The 13,339-nt window shown below is 31.9% G+C and overlaps 1 protein-coding gene across 1 annotated transcript; it reads right to left on the reverse strand.

Annotated features, from left to right (window-relative positions):
* Nucleotides 1-1,170: 1,170 nt before the first annotated feature.
* On the reverse strand, nucleotides 1,171-7,900 carry LOC130969099 (protein STRICTOSIDINE SYNTHASE-LIKE 4-like). Its single transcript, XM_057894684.1, has 6 exons — nucleotides 7,499-7,900; nucleotides 7,114-7,329; nucleotides 5,847-5,920; nucleotides 3,855-4,091; nucleotides 2,332-2,464; nucleotides 1,171-2,214 (listed from the first exon to the last, which is right to left on the reverse strand). The coding sequence occupies exons 1-6, from the start codon at nucleotides 7,643-7,645 to the stop codon at nucleotides 1,942-1,944; spliced, it is 1,080 nt and encodes a 359-aa protein (XP_057750667.1). The 5' UTR covers nucleotides 7,646-7,900; the 3' UTR covers nucleotides 1,171-1,941.
* Nucleotides 7,901-13,339: the final 5,439 nt, after the last annotated feature.

A 13,339-nucleotide genomic window follows, 5' to 3' on the forward strand; every position in this document is an offset into this window, starting at 1 on the left:
TGAAGTCAACTATGAAGTCGATGACGAAAACAATGACGGAGACTTGGCAGGCAATCCGGCGACACTTGATGAGGCGCATGCGATTGTAAGTCAGCACTCCTTTGGCATTTCGTCTTTTATGCGGACTTTAGACCTCGAAGCCATGCATGCCCCAGAATTTCCTGAGTATGCGAATATCGGTATGTTATCTTATGGTTATTAATTAAAGTTACAACTACCATTTATTTTATTTGCCTTGTCCGACTGGCTGTGGTTTGCATGTCATAGGTGGAGGCAATGTTGCGGGAAAAGATGGCGAGTTTAATGTCGGAATGGAATTTAGTTTATTACTATTATTATCTTAAAAAATAATAATAATATTATTAAATAATAAAAAATAATTAAACATTATTTATTTATCATTACAAAATAATAACGATTTATTATTATTATTATTATTAAATAGTATTATTTATTTATTATTAAAAAATATTAATAATTTATTATTATTATCCTACGCAGTATTTTATTATTATACTACTCATGATAATAATTTTTTTTCAACAGACTTAATAATAATAATAATAATAATAATAATAATAATAATAATAATAATAATAATAAAATTATTTGTTAAGATAAATAAACAAAATCCACATATATTTATTTATCACAAAATTTTTGAAAAAAATTCCTTTTTCATTGAGAATGATCTAAGTATTCAATAATGTGATCTTCAGGTCTAGTAAAATCACGAACCATTTTTTATTTAAGAACCAAATGAGCGTAAGCTTTCTACTCTTCTTCTTCCTCCCACAAACTTTCTCAAACCCTTTCAAATCCCTTTCTGCACAACCCTCACACAACACTCTTCAGTAACACCCCTCTCTCGTTGCGTTTTGCATTTTATACACTCTCCTCAACACTGTTCTCCAACACGTGGCATGCATGCAACTGGGGAGACTGTCAAACACAACCTTATGCGTTTTGGCTTGGCCAACTGCCAAATGCAGCTTCCGTTTTTAGACTTTTAAAATGGTCAACAAAACATATCCGGTCTGCATGCAGGGAACAAGGACACGTTTTGACTCAATTTTTTGGTTTTCGGTTCGACAAAACGTAACCTATATTTTGCAGGTTACTAACTGCAACTGATCCACATTTGTGGAATACACACCGAACCCAATATAATTGTACATCTCTATTATTACTTCCATTCATAAATTAATTTATGAAAAACACACTACTCAATTTTCTGTTTGTGGATTTTCTTGAAATACATAAACAAACGAGTCTATTATGACATGATACAAAATGACAATAATCACATGGACCAATTCCCTTGAGTATTTGAAGTGTTTATCTAACTACCAATAATACTACATGCGTCAATGACTAAATTCTCATTTTGGTCCCTGAGATTCATGCGATTATTCAATTTGGTCTCTGAAATTTAAAATTACCTATATTAGTCCTTTAGATTCAAGTTCAGGAACCAATATGGTCTCTCAATTCTTTCCGGCGATGATTAGGCAAACAAAGTGCTAAGATGGCATATTTCTTGTCACGCTGGATGATGAGTAAACGACGTTGTTTACCCTTGTCGCCCAAACAAGTCAGAAATATCGTTGCTTTATATATGAAGGGAGAAGAAACCATGGAAACCCAAAATAAAATATTCTTCTTCTTCTCTACCTCCACTATTCTTTATTTCTGACTTGTTTGGGCGTCAAGGATAAATGACGTCATTTACTCATCATCCAGCGTGGCAGAGAGGGTGCCATCTCAGCATTCTATTTGTCTAGTCATCGCCGAAAAGAGTCAAAAGACCACATTAGTGTCCGAACTTGAATCTGGAGAGCCAGTATAGATAATTTTAAATTTTGGAGATCAAAATAGATAATCGCGTGAATCTTACGGACCAAAATTGAGATTTAGCCTTCTATTCTATATAACAAAGTTCTAAGCACTGTGCAAAGGTAATTTTCCAACAAAGTTGGAATTGAGACTGCCCAAATAAAGATGATCCTCAAACTCGAAAGCTGAAGTCACAAAATTAATCACTCTACCATCATTATCACCAAATATTCTGGTTATGTTGCCATCAGTTGCCACATTGACCACTGTTGCCTTCTTGGTTTCACCACTCGTAAGGCCATATAACCTTGGAAATGAACCTAGTAAGTGCTTAATTACCGTGTATTTGTGCATAAACTCCAATCCATTATTAGTTAGCTGCAGCATCAATAATATTGGAAAACAACCAATTAAACACCTTACCTCGTAATCATTCAAATAATTCAAATAAAATGCCAAGTTCCTTTGAATGAGTATAGCATTTTATATAATTACCGAAACCAAAGCTATCCAAAATGAACCATCAGGAGCTAGATTGATATTATCAGGTCCACCCGGAAGGTTTTCAACGAAAATATCTGTTTTGCCTTTATTTGCTCCTTTTAGCCAATGCCTCAGAACCCTGGATCTGATTCAAAAAAGAAGATGCCATGCCAATATATATGGAGTATAACCAAATATCTAAGGCCACACTTGAATTCTGTTTCTAAGATACAAGCATATTAACAATAGACACAAAAAATTATTTGATTATGGAAACAAAGATACAAATAATTTTTCTATCTAAGGGATAGAAAATTATACTTTGTGTACATTTGAGAAAAAAAGAAAAGAAAAAATGTGTTTCTGTTCTCAATTTTTATATTTCTATGGTAGATATCATTTAAAATATGATGCTCCATTCTTGAAGAGGGAAGAATTCCAGGAAAATCTAAAAGAGTAAAGTAATAATTAATTAGATCTTTAATGATTTTGACTTTTGACTAATTAATCTTAAAAAAAATATATACTATAATTAGGTTTTTCACAATAACAAAAAATAGTTCTGAAATAGATAATGCAAAATGAAAAGAAATTGTCCATGTATTTTATTATTTACAATGATGCATGTTTCGTTACTAAAACATGAGTATGAAAACGATGTAGTTTTAGACAGTAAAATTTTATTATTTTTTGAGTTTTCATATAACTTTTATCAACTGTTATCTATTTACTATAAAAATCCAACCAAAACAAGTGAAATTTTGCTTCAAAAATAAATAAATACATCACAGTAGTTAATGGTACATATAGGTACCACCGTTAATTTTACATGATGAATTGATAAGATATATCATGTTCATTGTTTACTATCGTGGAGAAACAAATTGATATTTTTTTTCCTTCAACAACTAATTAGTCTAAAGTTGAAATATATAAAGACCTAATTCTCACTTTATTCAATCCATAATTAATTCTCAATAAATTTTTTGTGTTTTTAGTTTAGAATAGAAATTTTAATGATTAAATTAATATCTAAAATTTTATTTATAAATAAATTAATTATCACATCATATTGTTCTTTTAAATAGAGATTAATATGAAAATTTTAAATTTTTTTTAAACTTTATATGTTTATTATGAGCTTAATTTTGATGGACTGACAATATAAAATGTTTTATACAGTCGTCTAATCGCATCCATTCTTCTGGATGAACATTCATGCAGTCAATAAAAAAGATAATAATTTTTGTTGATGTGTTGTTATTTAATAGGATACATATGTAAAATTACTTTACAAAGTATATCGAAATTAAATTTTTATTAAATAACCATTGAAATGAATTTGCCTAAAATTTTTAATAAAATTTGATATAGAATTAATTTGTCTAACAAAATAAAAAAATTTAAAAATTAATTTTATAATTAAAATTTATTAAAAATTAAAATATTTAATCAAAAGTTAAATGGGAATTGATTCAGGATATTATCAGCAAAATGCAAATAAAAAAAAAACATATACGTAAGAAAATACTTACTTCCAGGTTTCAGACACAAGAAGATAATCTTCGTCTTTGGAGAGTGCAACTCCATTGGCAAAGTACAGTTTGTCCAAGACAATATCAACATCATTTGAAGTTGGATTGTACTTTAGAAGTTGTCCATGTGGTCTTGCCTCTAGCAAATCCAGATGCACATGATGCAAACCATACTTTTTGCTAGCATCACTGAAATATATACTTCCATCTGATGCTTCTATCACATCATCTGCAAAACTGTTTCAGCCTTTTCAAACACTTGTTGTGGACATACCATAATGTATGAAATTCAAAAAAATAGTTAATTTAATATAAACCAAATTTTAAAAAATCTATTATAAAAAGAAATAAATTTTTTATAATTATTTAATGATAATATTTTAATTAGTCATCCAACCAATTATTTAATAATCTAATATTTTGACTGGATAAATTATTGCTTCAATTCTAATAACCAAACTTTAACATCTATCAAGAGTACAATAATTGTTTATCTAAAAGTTGTTACCTGAAAAGCACAAAATGTCCATTGATTGATGAGTGTTACAAGTTGCAATTGGACGCTTTTTGTTTTTATTATTGAGTTGTAATGGTGCATTTTAATAATGTGAAAATTTAGTATGTTTTTTATTTGTATAGATATCATAAATTTAAGAATTAGATTTATGATTTTTAATTTTTTTTATGTTGATACCACAAATTTGAGAGTGAGATTTATATTTGTAACATCAAAATTTTTTTTAAACATACTAATTGACCTCTCCAATTTACTTGAGAACAAAAAAAGATTTATCTCACCATAAATCAGATCCTTTGATTTATATAATATAAAAATCTAACCCTTCGATTTTCTAATTTTTTATTCCATTTGTAAAAAAATTAGCCGATTGGAACCATGGGGTAAAGAACATGCATTATTTTAACAATCAAGTTTACCTTAATCGATTGTGCGAAAGTGCAACCAGCAGGGGCAAATGAAAGAGCATTGAATATTTTAATATTAAAATGGCACCATCCATTGATGAGTTATGTATGATGTAGCTACCCTTAATTCCATGTAACCAACAGGAAAATATTCCTTAACATCCCCGAACTAGCTAGTTGCAACTTTCTAGCTTTCTATGTATTTCTCACATTTGACGTTTAAAACAAGAAAAATAAAAATAAATAAAATACTTCCGTTGGTTTGTTCTGTAATTGTATGAGGCTTAATCATTATTATTATAATTTTACACGACCTATAACAACAACAGAATCTTATTCAGCCAAATATAATTGATTACATAAATCAAAACAACGTTATTATTTTTTATTATATATTATGTCTATAGTGGCATTTTTGATATACAGATCTTTTTTACTATCTTATATATAATCTTTTTAAAAAATTTTCTATCATTTACTATTTATTTACTTTTTATTTCATCTATTTTTATTGGATGTTCTACTAATTTTCTTCCCACATTTGAGACAAAATTTTATTATTTTTTTATAATAAATATTACACTAATTTTCTCTCTTATATCTTTATTTTTTATTTTATCCATACGTATGTGAGTGTTCATTCATTTCAATATTTTTATTTCTATCACACTTATGTTTGTTCTCACTTTTTACTGTCCAACACTTTGCTCTATATAATATAGTCAGTCTAAAAACAGCGTGATAATTTTTTTTAATTTAAAAATATTTTTTATTGCATATAAAATCAGATATATTCTATCATTTTGACTAACTGTTTGTAAAATTAAATTTAGAACCTAACATTTTCCTTTTTTTTAATTTCAGTTACAACCATTGTAGCTAGAACTAGATCAATAAATCTCTAACATATGATAAATATCATCATCCGAATTGAGTCTTAAAAATATGGCTATTTTAAAAATATTTTTTCACATTTAAGAGCCACAAGCCAGCAACTGAGTCTATGAATAAATGACCTGAAAAATAATTTAAATGAAAAGGAAGAGAAAAAAATTCAAGGTTTCTTACTTGATTTGAGAACCATTCCCTTGTGATGAAACGAGAACAGTGAAACCATCATCCTCTGTAACCTTGAATAAACCCTGTACATAAATATGCAATTGAAATGCGTAACTACATTACCTAGTCCTTGTTCATATTTTCTTTCATAGATATGTGGCAATTCCCTAGGAAAGTTATTGGCGATATGAGAATCTTGCAATTCAGTATCTTACTCAATAGGTATTTGTTTGTCAAGTATTTGATGGATATATATTACGTAATAAACAAAAATTTTTTTTGCACAGAATATAAAATTTTATTTTTAAATTAAATAATTTTATTTGCTTACAAACATAAGAAACTATAATTTACTCCTTCAAATTTTATACTTCATCAAATAAATATGTTTACATGAATATTATAAAAAAGCTTACTTATTTGTGATCTATTTACTCACTTTGTTCTTGATTTTAATAATACTTATACATTAGAGTTTACAAAACTCTATATCAGTAGCACAAAATATACTGTTTTTTGTGTTTCAAAGTAAATAAATAAATAAATAAAGATTTTGTTTTCAACTTTCCATGTCCTGTACTCCTGGTTCCATTGTTCCTACTTCTTAGTAATACAAAAAGCAAAAAGATATACAAACATTTTTTTTTCCTGTATCTCTCTGTTTCAGTCTACTAAACCAAACACGACCTTATACTCTCTGCGTGTCACATACTTAATTAGTTGATTACATGAAATAATAATTAGCACGGCAGCATTGTAATTACCACAAAGATGTGGGTGGGTGGTTTTCTAATTATTTTTTGCAATCCCATACTTTCATAAATACCCTATGGATGGACAATAAAAAAATAATGTTATATGTCTAACAAATATTATTATTTTTTTAGTCAGTAATAATTTATATTCATATTTATAAATATTTTAAAAACATATAATTTATACCTATATTTACTAAAATTTTAAACCCATAAATTAGTACAGTTTTTTTTATCAAAGAAAGGGAGATTCAAACTCGCGACCTCTTAAGTGAGTATGAGAAGACTATACCATTATAACTATAACTTATTAGCATAAATCAATACAGTTTGTACCTATATTTTTCAAACTTTATATACATAAATTAATAAAATTCATTCGTTAAAGTCAATTTAATGTTTAAATTAGCTAAATGATAATAAAAAATACTTAAAATTACTAGTATCCAAGAGTTTCTCCAATAAAAAAATTGAAAACTGGAAAGAAAAGTTTGGCGAGTGAGAGTTTAGTTAGGTTACACCTTTGTAGCGTCACATACGATTAGGCCACCATCTTTAGAAGGAGTGATTCCTAGCAAAGTGTTACTATCAATATGCTTCCAATTCTCCCAATCTCCATTATTTCTTGGTAATCTTTTAATCCAACCATCTCTTGTAGCAGCATACAGAGTTCCCTCTTTGTCAAAACAAACATCTTCTGGATCCTTCAGAACCCCTTCTCCTAGCTTAATTATGTTCTGCCAACCAAAAAATATCACACGTATCAAAATACAATTCTTTCGTTCCACAATTTTTGTAAAATAAAATAACTTTAGACGGTTTTGGACGAATTTTTTATTGTCTCTAAAATATTTTTGGCAAAACCGGATACTGAATCATTGCCGTATATGGATTTGTATCCTTTACCTTTAATTGGTTGTGTCTAGCAGAAGATGAAGGTGGAATCTCCAGTGGTAGTGGATCTATGGGTGAGAAGTAGAAGATCTGAACTGTGATAGCTACTATCACTGCTATAACAAAACTTGAAATTATTGTCACAATATTGGAAGCCATGCTCTTCAAACTTGGTGCTGTCTAATTTATTTTTAGGCTCTACCTATTAACTGAAAAAACCAAGTAAATAAAGAAGAAATGAAAACGAAGAAAAAGATTTAAGTGTCTAAAGTTGAATGCTCCTTTCATATAACACCGTTGTTAAGGAATTTTAATTACTAACAACTCCTTTTGTTTTTTAGGGAAGGAATCAAGCTATTGAAATAAAATCAGCAAATGATTTGGTATGGTATCTGGGTTCAGATGAGATTTAGCCGGAAAAAAAAAAAGCAAGACATAAATAAATATTTTGACTTTATTATCCTGGGACAAGAAGTCAAGAAGTTATATTTATGATATATAGAAGTGACATGTATGTGGATATACATGCGGGACGTATTTGTATTTTTATTTTGTTGCTTGAGAGTGACAAGAGAGAAGACTCTACACGTTTTGGATTTAGTCTCTGCAAAACAAAGTTAATATCTCTTTCTTTTGGTAACACGCAAGATAAGATAATGCCAAAAATTAGTATACAACGTTGCGGGGGAAATTAAAATGACATTCCATATTCAAGAACCAAACCTTCAACCGCCACTAATAAGTGAACCAAAAAAGGGGGTAAAACATTTAACCACTAAATTAATTATTATCTATTTAGGTATATGTTCATACTCCAGTTCCCAGGAGAAGATATCGGACCTTTCACTTAAAGACATCTGAAACTCGTGTTCAAATCCAAATCACTCTGATTCTAAGTAAGTCTCAAATCATTAACACTTCTGTCAGGAATCTGGAAATCAACACCGTATAATGGCGGACGACATTCTAAAAAATGAACACATAGCTTTCGATTATGAAATCCGAAAAAAAGCGCAATATAATGATGAGCAAGCATTAGTTATATCTCTCCGAGTTGATAAAGAAAAAGTTGTTGCCAGAAACCCACATCAATCAAATCTAAAAGGACATAGGATAAGTTCAAAATTTTATCAATCTGAAGAATCTGGGAAAAGAGATCCTACAAAAATTATGGGGCTTATAAACGGACATCAAGGTCGGCTGGAACAACTCGAGCAGGAGCTCGAGTGAGAACGAGAATCCGAAAGAGCACTAAGAATGGAGGTACGACAACGAAGGAAATTAGAAGAAAAATTCTTGAAACTAGAATCCAACCTCAGGGGTAGGAGACCCCACATTGATCGGGAAGAAACACCTTTAGGAGGTGAAAATCCATTTATAGAGGAAATCATGCGGGCTAGAGTTCTCATAAACTTTAAAAGCTCGGACATGGACCTTTACAACGGGACGACTGACTCGAGACATCATTTAAGTAATTTCAAGGGTCGAATGTACTTTGCTAATGCGTTAGATGCAACTCGTTGTAAAGCTTTCCCAACAACATTGACCAAGGCTGCAATGAAGTGGTTCGATAGTCTACCACCAAGATCGGTAACCTACTTCGACGACCTTACAAGATGTTTTCTCACCTGATTCTCCATTCAAAAAGACAAAGTCAAACATGTGCCAAGTGTAACACCCTCACTACCAGAATGTCACGCTTCCGACTGCGCCACTCTGATAGCAAGAAGTATTACGACTACTTTATATACTAGATATTAAAATAGGAGCCTGTGACTCGACACCGTATCGCTTATTTCTTTGAAAACCGGAAATAAACACTTTATCTTAAAAAAAACAAACACATAGATTCATATACAAGATTTCTTACCTAATAGCTTGTAAAATAATATACATATAAAACACAAAACTCCTATCCCTCTTACAGAATTGTAATAACAAAGACGAAGGAAGAAAAATAATCTAATTAATACAACATCATATAAACCAAAACGCAGTAAAACTCTTCATAATAGTTCTTCATCTGATTCCTGAAAAGGTAAAGCTGTAGGGGGGTGAGAACCTAACCACACGGTCTCACCACGAAGTTTCAGAATCGTCATAAGAAGATACGTAATAAGAAAATAGTTTTCAAACTCAGTGATTATCATTGCCTTATGAATCCTTTTAAAAACCAATAGTTAATCGTTCAAAACCTTTTCAAAGAAACAATGCTTAATTTTTCAGAAATCCAAAACCTTTCTTTTCTTATAAGAAAATCTCAATCAGAAACCAACCACGCAATCAATCAACACAATCATCAATTTAGCACCAAAGTTCATTCTCAAATGTAGCACACCAGAACAAATACAGACAAGACAGACAAGGAAAGCACAGGTTTAGGTAGCAGTTACAACAAATAGTTCAGGTAGCAGTTAAGAACAGTTTAACAATTAGGCAAACCAAAACAAGTTCAAACTTAAGCAAAGCATACAAATGCATATGATGCATGCCTGTCTTATGGCTAATGAGCTCATCTGTAGGTTATCCAGCCAACCCGACAAGTCCGAAAACCTTAGACTGTCCCCCGACACGCATCCCCGTGAGTCTATGCATAGCTTTTTCTCATAAATATATATCAAATCGCTCAATGGGGGTACCATTCCCGGAAATTTATAAGTGCCCGGTCACCCTTACGTCGTAGGGTCAACAGGGTATCGAGTCTCAACTTGGAGCAAGTGGTGGCAAGCCATTGCATTTACCCAGGAAAACTTGTGTCTCAGATAATTCAATTTCATAAGCCATATAAATAATTCATTCAACATTATCAATGTCTAAGTCATTCTCAACATCATCATCATTCATCAATTCATATCTCATTTCCAAATTCATTCAAAATAATATTTCAAAGAAAATCCTCATCATCCTTCTTTCCATTCCGTTCACTAATAATTACCAATCCGAAATATAACTCTTCCTTTGATAAATAAAGTAATCTTCAACCATATAATGCTTAAAATTAAACCTTTTAAAATAACTACTTCAAATGAAACTTCTAATTTTATAAAATTTTGACAGCATGTCCTCTAAAACTCGGATTTTAGCCACCTTTTTTTGGGTCCCATCCAAACATTTCTCAAACCTTTTCTCAACCATTTCTAAATCTCAATCATTTTTCAAAATTCAACTAGTTCCAATATCAAATTATTTTCAAATCGAACCAATTCCAATAATAAAACTCTTTTTAAAATCAAACCAACTCAAATATTAAATCAGTTATAAAATTAGACTAACTCAAAATCAAACCGCTTCTAGAACCAATTTATTTTCATATCTCAAATCATTTCCAAAAATCGATTCATTTACATTACCAAATAAATTCCAAAACCAAGAAAATCAACTTTCATAATAATCAAGTAATTAACATTTCAAACCAATTTCTTATCGACAACCGTACACCACTCACGCAATCAAGCAACCAATAATTCAATCTAACAAACCATCACATTCACAAGACAAATATAATCATAGAAGTATATCTTTTTGTATCAATATCTATTTATAACAAATCTATAATATAAAATAGATTTAAAGAAAAACCTATCTCGCGAAACCACTAACCAAACGCGTCGAAGAATTCCTTTTTTCCTCATTCCGAAATCGAACGGCATTGACTCCGACTATTTCCCACAACCATATAGCCCAAAAAGCACCATTCACAACAGAACTCGACCCTGAGACGTTAAAGTCACGTAAAACTGAGAAACATATAATTGAATACTAACGCGAGGGTTTCAAAATAGAAACACTTACTGTACTAAGAGAACGAAACAACGGCAGTGGCATTAGCTACACTGAAAACTCTCTGCAATAACACCATCAAACACAGCTCCATAGTTACAATGGTTCAACCCTGAGACGTGAATACCCAAAACCCTCAACAAGCAAATAACAACAATAACAATAAGAATTTTAGTTAGGAACTCACTACAGTTATGGAAAAATAGAACGATGGAGCGGCAACTACATCAGTACCGGCGCAACTAGAAGCAGAAGCAGAACAGAAGACAACGGTGATCCGGGACAGAGACGAATTGCATCAGAACCAGAATAGCAACTCCGGTGTCCTTCTCCAGCATCAAGGATGACAGTTTGGCTTACCACCACCATCAGCAGCAGCGAGCTAGGATCTAGATTGACGATGGCGACGGTAGTACTAAACAGGAACATACACTATTTTATCCAGAATAAAAATATAGAGAAATAAAATTGGGAAGCAGAGTACGAGCAAGAGTGTTACGGTTTCAAGAATTTAATTGGGAACGCAGGGGAAGCTGCTGTCGGGTGATATCAGTGGCGCTTCCCTTCAAGCTCGATGGTGATTGAACTGTGACCGCGAGCTCCCTTCTCTCTCCTCGAAGCTCGACGGTGGCCACATTTTGAGGCGACGGCAACAGCACACGACGACGCAGCTCCGTGCAGTGGGTCGCGCTCCTCGCGTCACTGGCCGCGTCCTCCTTCCTCAGAGTCGCGCGGTCTCTCTCTCTCCTCTGGGCTTCCTCCTTCGCGGCGGTTATGGCGGCGACAGTAATGGGTTCTGGTCGGCGATGGCGACAGCTCGCGATGACAAGGACGTTCCTCCGCGACGACGCTGGCGCGGACTCCACGAACGGCGGCTGAACAGGTCGCGGTCCCCCCTTCCTCACGGATCTCTCTCCTCTGCTTCACCCATGGACGAATGACGACAGCGGTGCGACGAGCGGCAGTGACTCCCGCCGGCGCACTCTCCCCCCTTCTCCTTTCTTCTAATTCGCACCCTCTCCTCTCTTTTCTTTCTTTCTGCTGATTTCTCTTTTTTTTTCTGCTGCTATGTGCTGTGTCTGTGTTTGATTTTGGAAGAAAGGAAAAGTTGAAAGGGGTGTGGCGGATAAAGGGAATAGGGAAATTAGGGTTAGGATTTTAAGAAGTATTTAGCAAATTAGGGTTTCATTTTTAGGACAATTGATAATATAAGTAGGGTATAAAATGGTATTAAAAACTTAGTTTAATCTAATAAAATTATCTTTAAAGAAAGTATCATTTGTTCATCAATATATAAATTATTTTCTAATAAATATTCTAATTCAAAAAAAATTAGACATAATATGATTAATTTTCTTTGTTTCCTAAAATATGAGTATTAAATTATAAAATATTAATTATTTAACCCGAATTATATAAAATTCTTATTCTTATACAACTACTAAGTTTAATAGTTTAAATATAGAAAATTATTCAATATTATAAGATTAAGTAAAATTTTTAATTTAATTATCAAAACTTAATTTAATTACTTTTAATACAATAATTTCTAAAAATAAAGTCTTTAATGAATTAATAAATTAAAATTAACTCATAATAATATTTTTCGAAAATTCTGGATCTTACACCAAGCCTCTTGGGAATAAAACAAGAAGTCAGAGAATCTCTACGAGTCTATATGAAAAGATTCAACAAGGTGTGCTCGGGAATCCAGAACCTACCTACTGGTGCACGAAATTGTGATCATCAATGGCGCCATCAACATGGTACGCTCAATTGAAATCTCAACTCTTTATCACAACTTCGCACAACTAACCAGCAAGTGCACTGGGTCGTCCAAGTAATAAACCTTACGCGAGTAAGGGTCGATCCCACGGAGATTGTTGGTATGAAGCAAGCTATGGTCATCTTGTAAATCTCAGTCAGGCAGATTCAAATGGTTATGGATGATTTATGAATAAAACATAAAGATAGAGATACTTATGTAATTCATTGGTGAGAATTTCAGATAAGCGTATGGAGATGCTTTGTCCCTTCCGTCTCTCTGCTTTCCTACTATCTTCATCCAATCCT

Source organism: Arachis stenosperma, chromosome 3 (genome assembly GCF_014773155.1).
Source record: "Arachis stenosperma cultivar V10309 chromosome 3, arast.V10309.gnm1.PFL2, whole genome shotgun sequence".
NCBI lineage: Eukaryota > Viridiplantae > Streptophyta > Magnoliopsida > Fabales > Fabaceae > Arachis > Arachis stenosperma.